Raw genomic sequence first — 22,626 nt, 5'->3', positions numbered from 1 at the left:
TGGGAGCCAGCTCTGTCCCATAAAGAAAAATCATGGAAAAGGAAAGCTCTGCCTGGAGCAGGCAGCAACCAGAACAATAAAAGCACCTCTAATACAGATTCAGCTTCAGGGAGTGTGTAGTGTATTCCCTCTGTTCTTCCAAAGATTTTTCCAGAAAAAAAAAAAATAAAAAAAAAAAAAAAAAAAAAAAAAAAAAAAAAAAAAAAAAAAAGGGGGGGGGGGGGGGGGGGGGAAGAGAATTAAAAGAAAAAAGAAAAAATAAATAGAAATTTAAAAAACCCATTATGAAAATACCCCCAACCAAACAAACCCCACAAATCCAGACATTCATAACTCTTAAAGGAAGGTGTAGAGAAAAATAAAATGTTATTCTTTTTCCTGATGCATTTGAAAAAAAGATATTCAGAAAAACAGGTTTCTTTTCCTTCCCAAAATTCCACATCCAAGAAAAAGGGGAAGAAAAAGCACAAAACACCCTTAGGAATTATCCAACCACTGGATTTACAGCAGAGAGCAGGAGGTCCTTATATTTAACAATAATATTACTGATTTTCCTCCTGTTTTCAAAAAAAAGAGGCAAAAAAGACACATGAACACTTCATTCTGATGTTTTTTCCCAGTTTAAAATTTCCACTTCATGGCAAAATGAAGCATCTTGGATTCCCCTGCTCCTGCAAAAGCTTGGGGAATCTCCAATTCCCACCTGGAATTTTCTGGCCTTACCTAAAAAGGAATTTTTACCTGTGCTTTGAACATTATTTACCTTGAGGACCATGAGGTGGCTTTTGGCAGTGAAAATTTTGGGATTTTTTTAATACTTAATTAAGAAAAAAGAGTCAGGTTTTACTTTTAACCACACTTTTATTGCCTTTTTTTTTTCCTCCCAAACAACCCCCCACCAAATCACATCCTAGATTTCTATATTTACACTGCAGACTTCTTAATCTCTCCTGTAAATATCCATATTCTGGAATAATCTCTGGCAAAAAAATGCTATTTATATCATCCTGCTGCTGGAGAAATCTTCATTATCAATGTAACGCTCCGAGACAAAAGCAAATCAATTTGCAGAGTTGTCAAAACAGCAAGATAAGCACCCAGATTAAAACTCTCCCAATTATTCTAAACAAAAAGAAACCTCAATTGTTACAGTAATGAAGATCCTGTGACAGACCACACACATCCCATAGCCAAAAGTGATTTTTTTTTTTTTTGTGATGGAGTTACCATAAATCTTTTCCACAGCAGCAATAAAAAAAATGGGTTAAAAAAGGTTTCAAACATTTGGGATTTTCAGTTTTTCTTGGCAGAGAGTTTCTCCTCAGGGCTGACTGGGAGGATGCCACTGCATTCTTCTGCCTTGGCCACGGGGCGTTTGATAAAAGCTCTTCTGATGACATCGATGTCCCGTCCCAAATGATCCATCATGGGGGACACCAGGGAAGGGGGGGCCTCCAAGTCTATCAGAAAATACCTGCAGGGAGAAACACAGCAAATCAGCCAAAATACTGCGCTGGGACAAAATTGAATTAACCAGAAATAGCTGGGCTGGGAAAAAAATCAGCCAAAATACCTGGGCTGGAATAAAATCCATGAAAATACCTGGGATGGGATAAAATCAGCCAAAATCCCTGGGCTGGAACAAAATCAGCCAAAATACCTGAGCTGGGACAAACCCCACAAAAATACTGGAACCCCACAAAACATCTGGGCTGGAACCAAATCTACCAAAATACCTGAGCTGGAACCAAATCAACCAAAATACCTGAGATGGGACAAAATCAACCAAAATACTTGGGCTGGAACAAAATCAACCAAAATCCCTGGGCTGGAACAAAATCAGCCAAAATACCTGGGCTGAGACAAACCCCACAAAACATCTGGGCTGGAACCAAATCTACCAAAATACCTGAGCTGGAACCAAATCAACCAAAATACCTGAGATGGGACAAAATCAACCAAAATACCTGGGCTGGGATAAAATCAGCCAAAATACCTGGGCTGAGACAAACCCCACAAAACATCTGGGCTGGAACCAAATCTACCAAAATACCTGAGCTGGAACCAAATCAACCAAAATACCTGAGATGGGACAAAATCAACCAAAATACTTGGGCTGGAACAAAATCAACCAAAATCCCTGGGCTGGAACAAAATCAGCCAAAATACCTGGGCTGGGATAAAATCAGCCAAAATCCCTGGGCTGGAAGCAAATATACCAAAACACCTGAGCTGGAACCAAACCCACCAAAATACTGGGCTGGGACAAACCCCACAAAATACCTGGGCTGGAATCAAATCCACCAAAACATCTGAGCTGGAACCAAACCCACCAAAATACTGGGCTGGGACAAAATTAAACTAACCAAAATACCTGGGCTGGAATGAAACCACCAAAATACCTGGGCTGGGACAAAATCAATGAAAATACCTGAGCTGGGATAAAATCCACCAAAATACCTGGGCTGGAACCAAATCAACCAAAATACCTGAGCTGGAACAAAACCCACCAAAATACTGGGCTGGGACAAAATTAAACTAACCAAAATACCTGGGCTGGAACCAAATCAACCAAAATAGCTGGGCTGGAACAAAATCCACCAAAATACCTGGGCTGGGATAAAATCAGCCAAAATCCCTGGGCTGGAACAAAAGCAGCCAAAACACCTGGGCTGGGACAAAATTAAACTAACCAAAATACCTGGGCTGGAAAAAAAATTAAACTAGCCAAAATCCCTGGGCTGGAAGCAAATATACCAAAACACCTGAGCTGGAACCAAATCAACCAAATCACCTGGGCTGGGACAAAATTAAGCTAACCAAAATACGTGGGCTGGATCAAAACCCACCAAAATACCTGGGCTGGGACAAACCCCACAAAACACCTGGGCTGGAACCAAATCCACCAAAACATTTGAGCTGGAACCAAACCCACCAAAATACTGGGCTGGGACAAAATTAAACTAACCAAAATACCTGGGCTGGAATGAACCCACCAAAATACCTGGGCTGGGATAAAATCAGCCAAAATACCTGGGCTGAGACAAACCCCACAAAATACCTGGGCTGGAAAAAAATTAAATGAACCAAAACACCTGAGCTGGAACCAAATCAACCAAAATACCTGGGTTGGAATCAAATTAACCAAAATACCTGGGCTGGGACAAAATCAACAAAAATCCCTGAGATGGGACAAAATCCAGCAAAACACCTGGGCTGGAACAAAATTAAATTAACCAAAATACCTGGGCTGGAACAAAACCCACCAAATTACTTGGGCTAGGACAAAATCCAAGAAAACACCTAAGATGGAACCAAATCCACCAAAATACCTGGCTTGCAATTCCAGGGATTCTTCTGGTTTTTTTGTTTTTTTTTTTTTTTATGGGAATTCCTAAGTTTTTTTTCCCCTGGGGTTTTTTTTTTTTTTTTTTTTTTTTGTTTTTGTTTTTAAATGAGAATTCCTCTTTTTTTTCTCACATTTTGGCACCCAATTGTTTGAAATAAAAGCTCAGGGTTAGCTTGATTTCAATGATGAGAAGTTCAATTGAACTCTGTTGGAATCACGGAATATCCTGAGCTGGAAGATGTCCCACAGGATGATCCAGGCCCTGCCCAGACCCCCCAACAATCCCAAGTTTTCCCTGGGAATGTTGTCCCAACACTCCTGGAGCTCTGTCCAGCACTGCTGACACAAGGAGATTTATGGGGATTTTTGAAGGAGTTTTGAATAAGTTACAAATGGGACATGGATGGGTTTTGAGGTCCCTTCCAGCCCAAACCATTCCAGAATCCCACGGCCCTGCCCAGACCCCCCAACAATCCCAAGTTTTCCCTGGGAATGTTGTCCCAACACTCCTGGAGCTCTGTCCAGCACTGCTGACCCAAGGAGATTTACAGGGATTTTTGAAGGAGTTTTGAATAAGTTACAAATGGGACATGGATGGGTTTTGAGGTCCCTTCCAGCCCAAACCATTCCAGAATCTCACAATTCTCCCAGCCCAGCTCCCCATGGAGCACCTCACAACCCAAAAGTGACATCCCTTAAATGGAGACACGTTGTCCAAGCAGGATCAGACATCCCAGTTTCATCCCAAAACTGCCCCTGACAGAGAGGACTTTGCTCTGCAGGAATTTTGGATTCTTCCTAAGTCAACTACAGCAGGAGCATCCCATGTTCACCAAGGTGATCCTGGAGGGGAAGACCCCAAGACCAGAAGGGAACTGGGAATCTGAAGGGGAAATACAGGAGGTGGGGCTGTGAGCAAGCCCTGCTCGTGCCCTTCAGGCTGCACCAGGTTCATTTTTTTGCATCACATCCCAAATATTGCACCCCAAGAGCCCCATGGGGCCAGGAATGACTCAGGCAGCACTGCTGGATTGCAGAATCCACCCCTGGAAAACATGGGAATGACACTTTTCCTCAGCCACCACCCTCATCTCACACCAGCAGCCACGTAACAGCCTCAAGTCATCCCCAAATCCTTCCCAGAAAGTCCAGAATTCTTTATGGGAGGGGTAGGATGATAAAAATCCCACTTGACACCCCCAGTCCTGAGGCAGGAGAGGTGCCCAGCTGCAATGGGCTGTGCCTGGGTGTCCCTGAAGCCAAGGGAGCAGTGCCAGCCCATGCCAGCCCAGCATTACAGGGTGCCTGAGCTGCAGGAATTGTCCCAGGGATTTGGGGGAATTCTGCTGGGCTCCCTCCTCCTCCTCACAAATCCCCACAGCAACAAAATGTGGCTTTTGGGCAACTGGGCTGCCCACTGCTCTGTGGGCTCCAGAATGCAGAGATGCCAGCAGGGCTGAAGTTTAGGGACAGGAACCATTTTCCAGCCTGGCCAATTTTGTGGAAGTGCAGCCTAGCAGGATCTAAGGATGCACCCCCTGAAATTTGGGAACGTGGGGTTGATTCTCTGGTAAAGCCATTCCAACCCATGGGTGAATTCAGCAGATGACACCTGAATCTCCTCCTTGGGAAGCAGCCTTCCAAACCCTCTCACCTAGAGCAGGGAGGATGGGGGGAGCAATTCCAGCTGGTGATTCCTGCCCTTCCCTCACACTGATCCCACTGCCATCCCCGCTCTGCATCCGGAATTTAATTCCATTTCTGCCCAGCTCTCATCTGTTTCATTGTGCTCCTAAAACGGCAAGAGGGTTGGTTTTTGTTTTGTTTTTTTTTGGTTTTTTGTTTTCTTTTTTTCCCCCCTCCTTCCCTCCAAAGGCTGCTTTGCAACTTTGTGCTTTCTCTGCCATTAGCAAAGGGTGGAAATTTCCACTGACGCACTGTTGATAAGCCAAGGAGAGGAGGGGGGGAAGGGAGGATGAGCTGTTCCAGCAGATCTTTCTGACTCCTCTCAGGAAAAGGTATTTTATCAAAATTGCAGGCACTGGGAAAAACGTGGGGTTTCAAAAACAACCACCTCTCTCCAACGTGAGCAAGATTGCTTCCCTCTGCCACAACAAAACAAAGAAAGAGAGAGAAGGGAGAAAGAAGCAGCAGAAAAAAAAAATAAAAATGGATTTCTTCAGAAAAGAAAGAAGGGCTGGAAAAACAATGAGCAGCACAATGGACAATGACATCCCTGAGGAGATCTGAACCCCTTCCCCTCCGATCTCCCCACTGGAATCAGCTGCCAGGAGGCCACGGGGGTTTTTAAACCCTCCAACCTTCCTTGCAGGCAGCGATCTATGAGCCCACAAGGCTGCTGTTTGTGGAGTAAACAACCCCAAATCCCAGCGAGACAAAGCCAGGGAAAAATACAGGAATGCAGCAGGGAAACCACCTCGTTCTTGCAAACAGAAATGCAAAAAGCATTTGTGCTCTCTAGGAGTCACCAGGGGAGAAATGCAGGAAAATTCCACTGATTCACCATGAGCCCACAGTTATTTCTGTCCTCCTGCTTGACTGCAAACACAAGGATGATTTAAATGCAGGGGAGCAGACTGGAACACATTAAAACTATGCATTAACTCAAAAAAGAAATTAAAATGTTAGATGGTCTCAAATAAAGGAGCATGTGCCTTTGTATACGAGGGAAATAAAAAAGAAGAGGACAAAAAAAAAAAAAAAGAGACAGGTTTCATTTCTGAAATTTACCAAATTCAAGCCAGAAATTGAACCTTGAGTCCTAAGGATGCTCAAATCTGTTGCTTGCAGATGGCCAGGGTAGGAGGACTTCAAGGATCCTGGATGAAAATTCCCTTTGAAATCCTCCTGGAATACAACTCTGAGTCAAGGGGAACAGTGAAGATGGTGGCCTTGGAAGAGGCTGTGGGGTCCCAAGGTTTTGGCCCCAAAATGTCCCCCTTGTGTAAAGGTGGGAGATCCAAGGGGAAGAAAATGTTCTGAGGAACAGCAGAGGTGAAAGGAGCAGAAAACAGCTGGAGGGAGGAGCTCCATGGTGTCCTCATTAAGGTAATTCCACCAAAATATTTTTTTTTTTTTTGTTACCCGAATGTTCATTTTTAAGACCATGGAAATGGGGGAATTTGCTTTGCCCCTCCTCAGCAGGGCAAGTTCATGATCAGGATTGTCAGAAGGAACAGGACAAGTGTTGCCTTTAGCTTTTACAAATATGGCAGTGGGAGTTCCTTGGAAATCTGGGAAGGACCAGACCCAACCCAAAAGTTGGACTTTAGTGACCAAAACTGTGCCACAGCAATGATGGGAATGATCCACAGAGAGCTTGTGGGGAGATACATCCACAGCCCCAGGAACAGCATTTCCCAAATTCCATCCGCAAGCATCTCTGTTCAGCTGATTGAATCATGGAAAGATGTTTCATTAACTCAAAAATCATTAAGAAAAAAAAGAAATTAAAATGGTGGCTGGTGCCAGCCCACCAAGCCCAGTGGCCACCACACTCAATCCAAGGAGCTTGCACAAGGGTGCCACAGGATTTGGTGGATTCTGGTGTCTCCACATCACCAGCTTTGCTCAAGGCCTCTAAAAAACACCAAAATGCCAAAGGGCACTTCCACGGGTGAGGTGGAAAGGAAAAAACATCCCAGACATTTCAGGGCTTTGATCCTTGAGGCACAGCCACACTTATATGGGGAAAAGAATGTGAAGGCTCAGTAATGGTTCAACTCATCAATGAAGAAAGCCCCATCTAGTGGAAGAAGACAATCAGTTGAGCAGAAAATACTTCAAATGTGCATAAATCCACAAATATTCCAGCTGCTTTTGTTCTCATCCAAGTTCACTGCAGAGCCAGGACACCTTTCTGCCCAAACAGCTCGAGATGTTCTAAAATCCAAACAGCAACAACAAGGTGGGTTGGGCATTAAGTTTAAATTGACTTTGGGGAGGGGTTAAGTAAGGAAAAATTGCAGCTCCTTTCATCTGTTTTTGTTTTGCCCTCTTTGGTCTTCAAGAGCCATGAAAAGCATCAAGAGGCTCGACTTGAGCGAGGCCAAACACGTTTGGAGAATAAAGAAAAATATTAACTCTGAATAATTTGGGTTCAACAAAGGGAGGGGAGAGGGTTGTTCAAACCTGTGACCGCTCCAGAGAACATTTCTGACAGGTAACCATTATTTCACTCTCACAAATCAAGGCAATCAAATTGTACCCAGGCAGTGGGGATGATCAGAGGGCACTTCAACCTCTCCCATCCACGTGGAAAATTTCATCCTGTCACAAGCAGGAGGTTTGAACATGAATTGTGCAACTTCCAAAGCTCAGCTGCTTTGTGGGGAGAGGCAAAGCCTGAACATGTAAGAAAATTTACATGGAAATGTTTCCACAGGAGTCAAAAAAAAGAGGGTGTCCAGAGAGGCTGTGGATTCCTCGTGCCTGGAAATGTGAGGTTGGATGGGGCTTGGAGCAGCCTGGGAGAGTGGAAGGTGTTGGGCTGGAATGGAAAGATCTTCAGGATCCCTTCCAGCCCCACCCATCCCATGGTTCCCTGTTATTGAATTATTCCAGTTATTGAATTATTCCTCTCCATAACCATCCATTCCTGCTGGTTTAGGTGCTGGAAACAAGAGCCTTTCCTGGGCAGGTGCTTTGGCAAAGCCACCTGGAATTTCTGCCTCCTGACCCCTTGGGTGCTGTTGTGTATCCCTGGATCCTCAGGGACCCTGGAATTCACCTCCTGCAGAAAATCCCCCAGGCACATGTGAAGGTAAACTCCCCAAAATGCAATTCCTGGGTGAGAATTCCTGATCGGCTCCCTAAAATGCAATTCCTGACAAACTCCCCAAAATGCAATTTCTGGATAAGAATTCCTGATTAACTCTCCAAATGCAATTCCTGGGTGAGAATTCCTGGTCAACTCCCTAAAATGCAATTTCTGGATGATAATTACTGATCAACTCCCTAAAATGCAATTCCTGATAAACTCCCCAAAATGCAATTTCTGGATAAGAATTCCTGATTAACTCTCCAAATGCAATTCCTGGGTGAGAATTCCTGATCAACTCCCTGAAATGCAATTTCTGGATGATAATTCCTGATCAACTCCCTAAAATGCAATTCCTGATAAACTCCCCAAAAACAATTCCTGGGTGAGAATTCCTGATAAACTCCCCAAATACAATTCCTGGGTGATAATTCCTGATAAAGTCCCCAAATGCAATTCCTGAATGAGAATTCCTGATCAACTCCCAAAATGTAATTCCTGCACAGTAACTCCTGATGAGCCCCACAAATGCAATTCCTGGGTGATAATTCTTGATAAACTCCCAAAATGTAATTCCTGGATGATAATCCCTGATCAACTCCCCAAAATGCAATTCCTGGATGGGAATTCCTATGAACTCCCCAAAATGCAATTTTTGGATGATAATTCCTGATGAACTCCCCAAATTGGATGATAATTCCTGCTAAACTCTCCAAAATGCAATTCCTGGATGATAATTCCCGACCAACACTCCAAAATGCAGTTCCTGATGAACTCCCCAAATGCAACTCCTGGGTGGTAATTCCTGATAAATTCCCAAACTGCAGTTCAGCAAGAACAAAAGCAAGCCCTGGGTTTGCTATTTCAGAGAACACGGGGGCTGAGGAGACAACTGTGAGTGAAGAGCAAAACAAAAAGATGAAGAGCAAAAGCAAGCAAATAACAAAAGAAAATTGCCATCTTTTCAAAATCAAATTTGAAAGCAAGGAAAAAGAAACAACAAGGCAATGAAAAACTGGCAAATAGAACATGGAAATTGTTATGAATAATCAGTTTTTCTGGAGAGCTCATAAGTCATGGAATGGTTTGGGCTGGCAGGGAATTTAAACTCATCCAGTGCCACCCCTGCCATGGCAGGGACACCTTCCACTGTCCCAGGCTGCTCCAAGCCCTGTCCAACCTGGCCTTGGGCACTTCCACAGAAATAAATGTGCAGCTCAATAAAATAAAGTGAATGAAATGATGAAAATGTGGCGAGGTGAAAAGATTCCTGTGTGCCAGGCAGATTTAACAGAGGGAATCCCACACTTCCCAAAAGCAAGGAGAAGGAAAGGTGCTCCATCAGCTCCCAAACCCTGAGCAGGCTGAGCTCCATCACCTCTGCTCCAGAGTTAAGAATGGAAACAGCACTGGAGTGGGGCTAAAAACCACCAAAAACTCTGAAATTCCAACCCCCAGTGTTCCAAGTTCCTCCTCAATCCCCCATCCCAGCTCCTGCAGCTTCACAGATTCCTGACCTGCAAACCCTTGCAGCCATCACCTTCCCAAAGGAATGTGGGAATTTGGTTTTTTCCTGGTTCTTTTGGAGCTGCCTTTGGATCATGTCCAAAGCCAAACCCCCCCAGCCCAAGGCTGACCCCAAACACCCCCTGAGCCCTGCCCTGATCCATGGAGAGGCCCCAGGGTGGGGCTGGGGCAGGGCCAGAGCAAACAGGGACACACAAAGTGCCACCCCCAGTGTGCTACTATCACTTTACAACCAGTTGGAATCTGCTCCAGCTCAGCCCTGACCGAATCTGCCCTGCTGTCCTCAGGCAGCCCCAGCCTGGAGAGGGATTCAGAGCTTCTGGAGCATCTCAAAGAGCAAACAGAGCCCGAGTTGAACATTCCTTCAATTCAAAGGCTGGCACACACCTTATTTAAATCGGTTTGGTTTTGTTTGTGCCAGACAGAAACACCTCTGGGACCAAAAAAAACAACCAAGCACCTTAAAAGCAATTGAAATGCAGCTCATTAATAACAAGCAGTGGCGAGTAAAAGAAATGCTTGGCACAAATCTGTTGCCCAGCAGGAGGGAAAGGTTGGGAATCTTTATTTAAATACATTCCTCCCCTGGTTTTTCACATTCTGGGCAAGTCAGGCTCAAAGTCTCACCTGAATTTCCATACCTGGAACCTGGTCCTTGGCACATTTTATTCAGCCACAAGATGAGAATTGGTACAATTTCAAATCTTTCTCTGAAATACTTAAAAACCAAAATATTCATGTTCCACTGTGAATAAAATGAATGTGAATGAGTGGCTGATTCAGTTTAAAGATCAGGAAATCAGGGATTGATAAATTTGATTCTTTAATGAATCCACACAATTCCCAAAACTCAATTTTCAAAAGGACCTACAGGAAAAAACTGTCAATATTAGATCTTCCAAAAAAAAAAAAAAAACAGAAACGAAAGGAGGAGGATGCCCAAAGAGATGCATTTAAGAGAAAAACCTAAATTTTAACACCTCCACAATGAGCAGGATCTCCTGAGAGGGAATAATCCCATTGTTTGCAGGATAATCCAATTGTTTGTAGGATAATCCCATTGTTTGTAGGATCTGAGGGCTTCAGGAAAGTCAAACTGCTCCTGCCAGTGACAGCTGAGGGCCACAATCCCCTTGGCAGGCTTGGAGAAATCTGCTTTTCACAGCAATTGCCAGAAAATTCCTTTTCTCTGTGAAGCCTCCTGGATATTGTTAAGTTTGTAACATGCCTGTATTCACTTTGTATCCCAAATATCCCAGATGATGCTGGAGCACTCGAGCTCAGGGTAAAAAGCCCTTTTTTAAGGACAAACCATCCTTCCTGCTGATTTATCAATTTCCATTTTCTACTTCAACTCTTTCCCTATCTCTAAAATCCTCACCAAAACCTGCACAAGCTTTGCCCTGAAAATCAGGGAATGGTTTGGGTTGGGAGGGAAGTTAAAGATCTTTCCATGGGCAGGGAAACTTCCAGCAGCCCAGCTGAGTCCAAGCCCCATTCCTTTAATTTTTATATAATTATATTAGATTCATTTGCATATAATTCACCAGCCAGGAGGTCCAAGGAAATAATGGATTGAATATCCATCCCAAATCTCCAACTAACTAACTACATGCTATAGGAAAATAAATCAGTTAAAGCTCTAAGAGTCAGGAAAATTAAAAAAAAAATAAACTTAAAAAAATATTAAAAATCTCAAACAAGCAAAAAATTAACAGCTTTGGAAGATTCAAGGTGCTCCTCCCAGACACTCTTGTGAATTCTCACAGAAGCCTCTTAAATTCATTCAGAATAAGCCAAGACTAAGGAAAGGTGGAATATTCTGGATTATTCAGTGTCCCACTCCAACCTGCTCTGAAAGGGACACAGGAGAATTAGAAATTGGCTGGGAGGGAGAAAAGATTCCAGGATTTCATGGGAAGTCCAGGGCCTTAGGGAGGTATCTGGAAAAGTTGTTTATTTTCTTTTCAACTTTGTCCTATTAAAAAAAATATATATATTTTTTACAGCTGCTGTAAAGTAGAACTGGCTGATTTTATAAGGTGGCTCAAAAACTGACTTATCCCTTCCTATTGATGGATAATGTTTGACTTCCTGAATGTTTCATTTTCCAGTATAAAATACAGGATGGTCCAGCAGGAATCCACCTTGCCTGTCCATGGAGCTGCAAATTCCACAGGAAAATCTCCAGGAATCCAATTCTCAGGAATTCCCAGCACTGCCAGTGCCAGCTGCCTCCCCATCCTGTGGCTCTGGAGTGTGAGATCCCACAGAAAGGCACACAAACCATGTCCTGCAGCTCTTCTCTCAATCCCTTCTTCTCTCATCAACCAGGGGATCTGGGGGAGGCTCCTGTCACATCCAGGGAGGGCAGGAACAGGGACTGAGAAATATTTGGGGACATCTGACCTGGGAGGAGGAGGAGGAGGCTTTGATCTGATGGTTTCCTGCTTGAAGGTTGCAGTTATTGGTTTACTAAAGCCTTGTTTTACTCAGCACATGAAATCCACCTGCTGAGGGCTCTGCAGACAGGAGGGGTTTGCTCAAAGGTCTCTGGGAGGATTTGGAAGTGCTGGGGGGTGAGAGCTGGATCTGCTCCATCCCAGAGCCCTCTGAGCCCAGCAGGGACCAGGAGAGGGATTGGGGAAGGTGTCCCTGCCATGGCAGGGGTGGCACTGGGTGGGCTGTGAGGTCTCTCCCAACCCAAACCAGTCCATGACTCACTCCAGGCACTGCCATTGTGCCTGTGCCTGTTTTGCTCTCCTGCTCCATATGGGTTTTTTTCCCAAACTATGGTTTGACCCTGCCAGTTTTGCAATGTAGGATGAAATCCTGCTGCATGCCCATGGGAGCTGAGAAATTCTTGTCTCAAGACAGAATTAGTGATTACCTCATCCTGCTGTTGAGCAGAAGCATTTTATAAACATTAAAGCCTCTTCCAAGGGCAGAACAAGGAGCTGGTGTTCCTCTCCTTGTGCCAGTGGGGAGCTAAGGCAGAAGGATGAAAATTCCACTGATTTTGGGTACTGAAGTGGAGATTCTGGATGACAGGTTTTGGCTTGTGTGGCAGCACTTCTGCAGGTCAGGTTTTGGGTTCTTCAACAGAAGACAGGAACATCTCCAAAACTTTGGAGAAGAGATGAAGAGAAACCATTTCTCCAGGGGATCTGCGCTAGGTCCTCTTCACCTCCACAGGAAGGAATCCTCCCCAGTATCCCAATGTCATAGGTTAAGAAGGAAGTGAGTTTTTTGGGAGGTTGTGGTCAAACCAATCAGTGCTTGGATTTGAGTACTGGCACCTGGTTTGGCCACTGAAGGTATGGACCATCTCTGAGAACACAGGGGGTTAAAAGAGCAGAGAACTCCCAGGAGAACTCTCTTGGTCCTGCTCAGTGAAGGAGGTCAGAGCTGCCCCGCCCAGCTGGGCTGGGTGAGGGAGGGAAAGCCACACGGCCGGGTGAGGTGGGCCAGGGCCTTGGGCAGAGGAGGGGGTGAAGGCCTGGCAAGATGGAAGGGTGGAGGAGCCCTGAGAAGCATCACCCCCCTCCCACCCCCAGGAGATAGAGAGAGAGAGACAGAGAGACAGAGAGGCAGTGCCTGTGCTGCCGTGAGGTTTGATATCGTGCTGGCAGCACGGCCGGCCAGAAGTGGAGGATGCAGCACCCTCCGTGGGAGTTCTGGGCAGACAGAGGAAAAGATTTTAACCCCTTTCTAGAATAATGGAAACCTTACAAATACTGATCCTCCTGAATCTGAATGAGGAGAGAGAGAGATGAAGCCAGAGGAGATGGGCAAGTGTGAGGAAAGTTAGTGCAAGTGAGAGATGTCCGAAGAGGTGGGAAGAATCCTAGGTGGGAGGAGATATGGAGTGGCCTTGGGCTGGACTCTTTTCTTGTATGGCCATGGACAGACCCATGTTTTTCCTGTGACACAGAGACTGCATTTAGGGGGAGGCAGTGCCTTGGAGCCAAGAGAGTGTGGTGAAGCAGTAGCATGAATAAAGACAGCTGAAGAGGGTGTGAGATGACCTCTGTCTTCAGTGGAGAGGAAGATCTCTGTTCACAAGGCCCCTCGGCCCCAGGGGGTAAATTTGGGGGGGACTGGTGTCCCGAAGCTGAGAGACTGCTGCTTTCTTGAAACTGGGCAAAGCATCCTTAAAAGGGGAACCCTAAAGGCAGTCCTGGTCCATGTGCAGTGGTGAGAGCACTGGACATGGAGGGAAGAAGTCACGAGGGCAGATGTTCTCCAAGTGCTGCCACAAGTGACATGGAAACATGAGAGGTTTCAATTGTGTTTCTGGGGGAAGCCTGTGGTGCAAGGGGGGACTCCTCTCTCCCTGATAGACTTGAGAGTTGATTATTTGAGAAGCAGTGATAGTTTCTGGGGGAAGCCTGTGGTGCAAGGGGGGACTCCTCTCTCCCTGATGGACTGAGAGTTGATTATTTGAGAAGTAGTGATGAACTGAAAGTTAATTATCAAAGAGATGGTGATGAAGTAGAAATCTAAGATGTTATTTCATGCTGTAGAGGAAATAGGGGGGAGGAGGAGAAATGTATTTGAAGGGTTTATATTCTTAGTTTTGTGTCTGTTCCTTTTTAGATACTGTAGTTAATAAAGTTTTTTTTCCCTTTATTCCTAAGTTGGAGCCTGCTTTGCTCTGTTCCTGATCACATCTCACAGAAGCCACTAAGAAAAGTGGGAGCACTGGCATGATGCCAACCTCAAACTGTAACACCCATCCAACCTTGCCCTCTGGCAGTGGGAAGTCATTCCCCCATCTGTCACTACCTGTCCTTGGAGAAAGTCCCCTTTCCTCCTTTTTACAGCATCCCTCAAGGCTCTGGAAGGGCTCTGAGGTCTCCCTGAAGTTCCTCTTCCCCAGGCTGATGGAACAGGAGTGTGGTGGAGATCCCCCCTTCCCCAGGCAGCTCTCACCACTCCCATTTGGCAGGAGCACCACAAGGTGCTCAGAGGAGGGAATGAAACCAGGAGCCAGCCCTAGAGAGCTGATCCAAGGAGGACTTTGCAGCTCTGGAGTCCCCTGAGCTTCTCCAGAGCTCCCTCAAGGAAGGGCAGGGTTGGCCAAGCTCCTGTTGCACGCTGCAGGATCGGGAGGAGCTCCTTAATTGTTCTTTGGATCAGGCAGCCCCAGCAGTGGGGGTTGCTTAGCAACATCTCCCAGGCCTTGGGAGAGGCAGCAGCCATTTCAGAGGTGGCCTCAAGGAGCAAAACCACCCTGGGCAGGGCATGGAAGCTGCAGCACCTCCCAATGCACTGTGGGGCAGCCCAGTGTTAATTCCCATTTATTGTGTTTCCATAAAACACAGGATTACCTTAAACACTCTTAAGTGAGGGGCTGGGAGAGCTGGGGGTGCCCACCTGGAGAGGAGAAGCTCCAGGGAGAGCTCAGAGCCCCTGGCAGGGCCTGAAGGGGCTCCAGGAGAGCTGCAGAGGGACTGGGGACAAGGCCTGCAGGGACAGGAGCCAGGGAATGGCTGCCAGTGCCAGAGGGCAGGGCTGGATGGGATCTGGGCAATGAGGAATTGTTCCCTGGCAGGGTGGGCAGGGGCTGGGATGGAATTCCCAGAGCAGCTGGGGCTGCTCCTGGATCTCTGGCAGTGCCCAAGGCCAGGCTGGACACTGGGGCTGGGAGCAGTAGAAGGTCATGGCAGGGGGGGGATGGGATGATCCCTGAAATCCCTCCCAACCCAAACCATTCCATGATTCTGGACTTTATCAAACCCCAAAACTGTATCAGAAACACACCCAAGTCATACAGGGCACTTTCCTCCAATTTTGATTATTAACATTGGAGGAAAGGAACCCATCCTGCCAACTAGCAGATTAAGTTGAGCTTTTATCAGAAAACAGCCTAAAAATAGTTATTTGAAAAATAATAATATTGTTTATGTTGGGGAAAGTTCTGCAGTGCAAACACCACTGAAAACCACCACAAAACTCACAGCACTCAGAATAAAACACACAGAACACTCCAAGCAGGACACACACCCCAACAATCATCCAGCACCTTGCTGAGAGCCCTCCCACGTGCCACCTGCAACCCAAAAAGCCCCAGAAGAACAAAGGGCTGGTCCTGGTGTCCATTTTCCAGCAGCAGCACTGCCAGGACTTCAGGAGAAGGCATCACCACGTACCCTCCTCTCTTGTGGCGCTCCTTGTGCTTGGAGATTTTGTAGGGCAGAGACCTCTCCCCCAGATTCTCCAGGTTCCTCACGATGGCTCCTCTCTCCATCAGAGCCTCCACGGTGCGTTTGAGCACGGCAGCTGTCTCAGGCTTGAAGAGAAAGAAAGAAAAGTGAGAAATTCATGGATATCTGGGTGTTTTCTGTGGTGGAAAGGACACCTGCACTTGCACAGCTCAGCACTTGGAGAAGGGGTGCTGCAATCCAAGAAGACAAAGTGGAAGCATTGGGGGAGAGAATTTTTAGGAGCAGGTGATTCCTCAGGAAAATTTCCTGCCATTTCCAAGTCAGGCCCCAGCAAAAAGAAGATGAGTTCATGGACTTGACTCACCTGGAATCACTTGGTCTGAGCCTTGCACAAGTCAATGTTCCTAGCAAAGGAAAATGATGGATTGGGAACAGCTTTGGGGTCCTGGCACCGTTGTTGTTCATTAATATTTCAAGTGATCATTGTGGGGAAAACACAAATCCATGGCTTGATATGGAGACAGCAATTAGCACCATGATATATAAATGATGTAAATCATTTACATCCTTATTTACACTGCACGTGTGTAACACTTTGAGAACCATGGGACATCCTGGGCTGGAAGGAGCCCACAGGGATCACTGCTACAGCAACCCCAACAACCCCAACAACTCCATTCTGTCCCTGGCAGCGTTGTCCAAAGTCTCCTGCAGCTCTGGCACCCTTTCCACAACCTCATTTCAGGCAGTTGTGGAGAGCAATGACAAACCCTTCTTAACCTCCATGCAGATTTAAATGAAATTCAATAAAATACTGTTGGGTAAACTCCCTGCCCTCCATCCCTCACCCCCCAAGTGACACAGAGGCTTTTTGTCTCTTTTCCACATGCCCAGGGATCAGCACATTCCCTGAGTGGCTGCAAGGCCAACGTGAGGTGCAGTTTCTGAACACAACGAAGCCAAAGATTTTAGCCCCATGTATTTTAAAACAAAACCAGAGAGAAAGAACAAGAAAAGAAAGCCACAGATTTCTACATTCAGGATTGTAAAATTTGCAACCTTCCCCACTTGTGGCCATACTCTGAAAACATCAGCTAATTGTTGGGTTGGAAAGCTTGTCACTATAATCCCTCTCATTCTCCATCTCCCAAAATTGCCATGGTTTATCCTGGCTTGCCTAAAGCCATCACCCAAACTAAAAATAAGCTGAACTCTGCTAACCAAGAGATCCACAGACACAGGTTCCTTGGTTTGCCTCAGGGCCAGCCCACTTGGGGACAGAGGAAATGGGCCTGCCTGGCTCCCAGCTCGGGAGCCACAACATTTTTTCCTGAACAGCCAGAACTAATTCCAGTCCCCCAGCCCAGCTCTAATTCCAGTCCCACAGCTGTGGGGAGGGAAGAGGAGACAATGGGAGCTGCTGCTCCAGAGGAGATGAGGAAGAGCTCTCAAGAGCAGGGACATGGCCTGGTTTGGAATTCCAGCTCTGGACACCCCCAGGGCAAACCAGAGCCATTCCCAACTGCTGTCACCCCTGGGGAGCTGTGGCAGTGACCTGGAGCCACATCAGTCACTCACAAGTTGTCACCTTGCTCTACAAAGCTGCATAACCCTGGAGGGTCAGGATGGAAAGGCCCACAGTGCTGACCTGGTGCCACCTCTGGGTCACCCAGAGCCCAGGGCACAGGGTTGGGTCCAGGTGGCTCTGGAATGTGCCAGGGAGGAGACTCCAGCCCCTGTGTGGGCTCTGCTCCAGCTCGGTCCCTGCCCAGGGCAGAAGTTGTGCCTCCTGTGAGGGGAATTGCTGGGCTCAGGCCCTGCCCGTGGCTCTGGGGCCATTGCTGGGCCTGGAGCAGAGCCTGGGCCTGCTCTGACCTCTGCACACAGGGACAGACAGGGACAGACAGGGACAGACACAGGGACAGACAGGGCCGAGGGCTCCTGGAAGAAGGAACCAAAGGACTTTTGTCTACAGATCCAAATTCCCCACTCCTCCACCCCCACATGTTTTAGAGCTGCCCAGAAGAAACCTGGTAACACCACAGTTCCCACCAAGGCAAACACAGCCCCAGGTGTCACACCAGCCACAGGTGAGGGGACACCCTGAACACTTTGTCCTCAGTTGGCCCCACCTCAAAATCTGTGTCCAGTTCTGGTCCTGCAGGAGAGACTTGGAGGGGCTGGAGCGTGTCCAGGGCAGGGAACAGAGCTGGGAAGGGGCTGGAGAATTGCTGAGGGAGCTGGGAAGGGGCTGGAGAATTGCTGAGGAGCTGGGAAGGGGCTGAGCCTGGAGCAGAGGAGGCTCAGGGGCCCTTGTGGCTCTGCACAAGTCCCTGCCAGGAGGGGACAGCCGGGGGGGTCGGGCTCTGCTCCAGGGAACAGGGACAGGAGCAGAGGGAACGGCCTCAGGCTGGGCCAGGGCAGGCTCAGCTGGGCCAGCAGCAGGAATTTGCCCATGGAAAGGGTGCTCAGGCCTTGGCAGGGGCTGCCCAGGGAGCTTTGCAGTGCCCATCCCTGCAGGTGTCCCAGGATTGTGGGGTTGTGGCCCCTGAGGATGTGGTGTAAAGTTGAGCACACCACTGCTGCTGGTCCATGGTTGGACCGGATCTTCTTAAAGGTATTCTCCAACCTCAGCAATTCTGTGATTCTGGCCTTTCCCTCCCTCCTCACGGTGTGTCAGCTCAGCACAATCCAGCCAAGAGCAGAAGCTGTTCCATGCCACCTGGGGTGCCCCATCCCTTCCCCGCAGGATTAAAGCCACAAACACCCCAGAAGAACCATCAAAGCAGCACCAAGCACCTCGTCCTGAGGGGATGTTGTATACCAGAGGGAACAAAAATGCTCCCATGGGTTCTATCAGTCCCACAGGACTCACCTGTCAACCAGGAAGGGTATAAAGGAAAGGGAACTGGGAAAAAATGGGAATTCTCTGGTGGCAAAGTGGCTTCAGGCATGACCATCAGCCATGAAGCTCAGAGAGCAGCCTGGAGACAAAACAAACATGGAAATAAAGCCTTGGAATGCTGATGCCTCCTAAAAAACAGGAGCCACCGGCCTGGAACCAGAGCTGTGTGAAAGGACACGGCTCCACTGCTCATTTTTCCATCTCATTTCCCCCAGAAAAGTCCAAAGGATAGAAAATCCAGCCCTGGCTACGAAAAAAGCTTTGTCAACCAGCAAAACCTCCTCCAAGAAGAGTCTGGGGAGAGAAAAGGAAGCAAACACCAAATCCTCAGTAGTTCTAGGGCTAGGACAGTTCTCAAGTTCTTCTGGCCACTAGCTCAGTCCAACAGGAAGCACTTAAAGTCAGTGGGCACATCCCAAATTATAAACAGGAATAACTCCGTCCCAATTACTTGATTATCCCTTCAATGTAGTAACAGCAGGATAAAATTATGTCTTTTTTTGGTTGCTCAGCAGTTAGAAAAGGTTGGCCTGGGATTATTTACTGAGGTGGAAATCAAAGAAGGCAAAATCCATGTTTAGAAGGAAACTGCAATTCCAACCAGCAAAACTAAGGGAAAAAAACCCACATTTACTTGCTGTCATTTACGACTTAATAAAACATTAGAAATTATTATTGAAAATTATTAAAAACTCTGCAATTACTGTAACAGCATCAACAACCCAGAGCAGCAGCCCCAGGTCGGGTACAACCACTCTGGGCAGTCAGGAAAGGCAAAAATCCAGATAAATGCAGCATTCCAAGGAAACATCAAATGGGGGAGCTGGGCTGAACCCCTGGGGAAAATGGGCTGTGCTGGAAATGGAGCAGTGGGAATGAGGAAAGCCTCCAAACCTGCTTGGAATTTCAGGGATGAGGAGTGACCCCAGACTGGTTTGGGATGGGAGGGACCTCAAAGCCCACCCAGTGCCACCCTGCCATGGCAGGGACACCTTCCCCTGTGCCAGGCTGCTCCAGCCCCAGTGTCCAGCCTGGCCTTGGGCACTGCCAGGGATCCAGGCGCAGCCCCAGCTGCTCTGGGAATTCCATCCCAGCCCCTGCCCACCCTGCCAGGGAACAATTCCTCATTGCCCAGATCCCATCCAGCCCTGCCCTCTGGCACTGGCAGCCATTCCCTGGCTCCTGTCCCTGCAGGCCTTGTCCCCAGTCCCTCTGCAGCTCTCCTGGAGCCCCTTCAGGCCCTGCCAGGGGCTCTGAGCTCTCCCTGGAGCTTCTCCTCTCCAGGTGAGCGCCCTCAGCTCTCCCAGCCTGGCTCCAGAGAGGTTCCAGCCCCTCTGGACTCATCCCAACATTCCCATACCTTTCTTGGAGCCCCAGAGCTGGATCATTTTAGGGACAGCAGGATGCAGGGACAGAGGTTTCTGTATCTACAACAGAACCATTTTCCCAAGAATAAAGGACAAATGGGAAACCCCAGGTGCTCCTGACCATGACAACCCTCCCATGCTCCCACCCCACACTGAGTGAACACAGCAGCAGGAGAGACCATTCCAGAAATGGCAAATAGAAAGTTACAGCAGGCACATCACCAAAAATAACTTGGGTGGAAGTGATGAAAATTACTTCTGAATTACAATGAGCACCCCGTCCTCAAACCAGATTTTAATTGGCATTTGGATGGTGTGTAAGGCAAAGAACCAGATGTGAATGCAAAGCCCACAGACCTGGATGCAGAGGAAGCAGCAACTTTTAAACTCAAAGTGATGCCTGAACACTTCTGCTCCCAAATCTACCTTTCTTCTTCAAAGAATCTAAATTCTGTGATGGATTTTTAAAATTTTTAACTAATCTTTTAAGATCAAAGGAATTTAGAGAAGAAATTAAACTAAAATCTAAGGAATAGAACTCTATAAATACCAACTCACAGTTAAATTAAAACATCAATCCCAACACTGAATTTAATTCATTTTAGAGAGCTGGAAGTCTTGAGAATTTCTAAAAAGAAGCCTAAAAATGTGCCTTTTAAATCTAAAATAAACAGCAACCAAATCCTCCATGATTTAGGCTCACTTCAATGGTTTATTAGTAGAAATAGTTAAAGTAACAATTGGCCAAAACGTCACAGAAGGGTTGGAAGGGATTTTAGGGATTATCCAGTGCCAAGGGCAGGGACACCTTCCATTGTTCCAGGCTGCTCCAAGCCCTGTCCAACCTGGCCTTGGGCATTGCCAGGGATGGAGAGCCCTCAGCCTTCCAGGCAGAATCAATTCAGAATCAGTTAAACCTCAGAATTAATTAAACACCTTCCTTGAAACTCCAGAAACTTCAATTCCTCTTCCAATCTCAACACATTCTAATAAGGGCTTCAAAGTAACACTGCAAAGTTCTCCTTATCAGGAACTTGCTGAGAAAAAGCTCCCCAGGAACTCCAAGTTGTGTTCCTGCCATGACTTTTGATGTGAATGTATTTCATCAAGTTTACTTTGTATGTTCATTAAGCTTAATTAAGAGTGGAAAGGAAAAATAATGAAATCCAAACAAAAAAAGACATGGAGGGAATATCTTCCCTTCTTCCTCATTCTTCCAGAGTTTACAGACTGGGCATGGCACCACAGGGGCTGGGATGTCCCCATGGTCAGCTGGGGTCCCTGTTCCAGCTCTGGAAAGAGCTGGAGTGGAAAATCAACCAATTTCCCAGAATTAGAGAATCCCAAATCCCTGGTGCTGGCACAGCCCTCCCAGCCCAGGCAGTGCCAGCTGTGCCCCATGGCCACCTTGTCCCCAGCCCAGAGCACTCAGTGCCACCCCCAGGGGACACCTGCAGGGATGGGCACTGCAAAGCTCCCTGGGCAGCCCCTGCCAAGGCCTGAGCACCCTTTCCATGGGCAAATTCCTGCTGCTGGCCCAGCTGAGCCTGCCCTGGCCCAGCCTGAGGCCGTTCCCTCTGCTCCTGTCCCTGTTCCCTGGAGCAGAGCCCGACCCCCCCGGCTGTCCCCTCCTGGCAGGGACTTGTGCAGAGCCACAAGGGCCCCCTGAGCCTCCTCTGCTCCAGGCTCAGCCCCTTCCCAGCTCCTCAGCAATTCTCCAGCCCCTTCCCAGCTCCGTTCCCTGCCCTGGACACGCTCCAGCCCCTCCAGGTCTCTCCTGCAGGAGCAGAACTGGACACAGCCCTGGAGGGGGCTCAGCACAGAGGGACAATCCCTGCCCTGCTCCTGCTGGACACACAATTCCTCAGCCAGCCCAGCTGCCAGTGGCCTCTTGCCCCACCCAGACTGGTCTGTGACATCTGTCCCTTCCAGGAGAGGAATTTTCAGGGATCAGAGCTGACTCTGGACATGCAGCTCTTCCTCCCATGCTGCACATCCTCACTGCTGCCCCAGGACAAAGAGCTGGGACAAAGACAAAGCTGAACACGGTGAGTAAAAACCTTCCACAGCACTTTTTGAGGATCACAGCTGTAATTTTTAAATCCTCCTGCTTTTGCAGAACATCCTAGGTTTTGGAGCAGAAGAAGGTTTAAGGTGGAAGTCACAATGTTTTCACCATGTGAAGAGGGAATCTTGCCAATTCCTTGCTCAAATTCTGCCAGATAAATCCTGGGATACACAAAACTATCTCACAACAGGAGTCAGGTAAATACTAAAAATCACTGCTGACAAAGGGTTAAAATCATAAATTGAATTATCTTCCATCACTCCTCCAACACCTCAGAAATAAAGCCCAAAACATCCAAAAAGCAAATCCCTGAGTACAGCCTGATTAAAGTGAGAAGGACCAGAGGTGAAACCTCCTGGCTCGTTCCCTTTCCCAGCACCAGAACATCCACAGGGAAACTGAGGCAGCCCCAACCCAGGAAGAGAATTCCCTGCAGGAAAAGTCCTCATTGCCACCATCT

The 22,626-nt window shown here is 47.4% G+C and overlaps 1 protein-coding gene across 1 annotated transcript in view; it reads right to left on the bottom strand.

Annotated features, from left to right (window-relative positions):
- Window positions 1-841: 841 nt before the first annotated feature.
- The window catches only part of MRPS6 (mitochondrial ribosomal protein S6), a 44,675-nt gene continuing 22,890 nt past the window's right edge, over window positions 842-22,626 (bottom strand). The window contains exons 2-3 of the mRNA XM_041402105.1: window positions 15,812-15,951; window positions 842-1,474 (exon numbers count right to left, since the gene is read on the bottom strand). Of these exons, the coding sequence (XP_041258039.1) occupies window positions 1,294-1,474; window positions 15,812-15,951 (321 nt within the window). The 3' untranslated portion in view covers window positions 842-1,293. The remainder of the gene's footprint in view (window positions 1,475-15,811; window positions 15,952-22,626) is intronic.

This window comes from Onychostruthus taczanowskii, unplaced genomic scaffold, assembly GCF_017590055.1.
Source record: "Onychostruthus taczanowskii isolate IOZ18803 unplaced genomic scaffold, ASM1759005v1 scaffold192, whole genome shotgun sequence".
Taxonomy (NCBI): domain Eukaryota; kingdom Metazoa; phylum Chordata; class Aves; order Passeriformes; family Passeridae; genus Onychostruthus; species Onychostruthus taczanowskii.
Note: the sequence above shows the minus strand (reverse complement) of the source record. Positions and strands in the feature narration are given on the sequence as shown.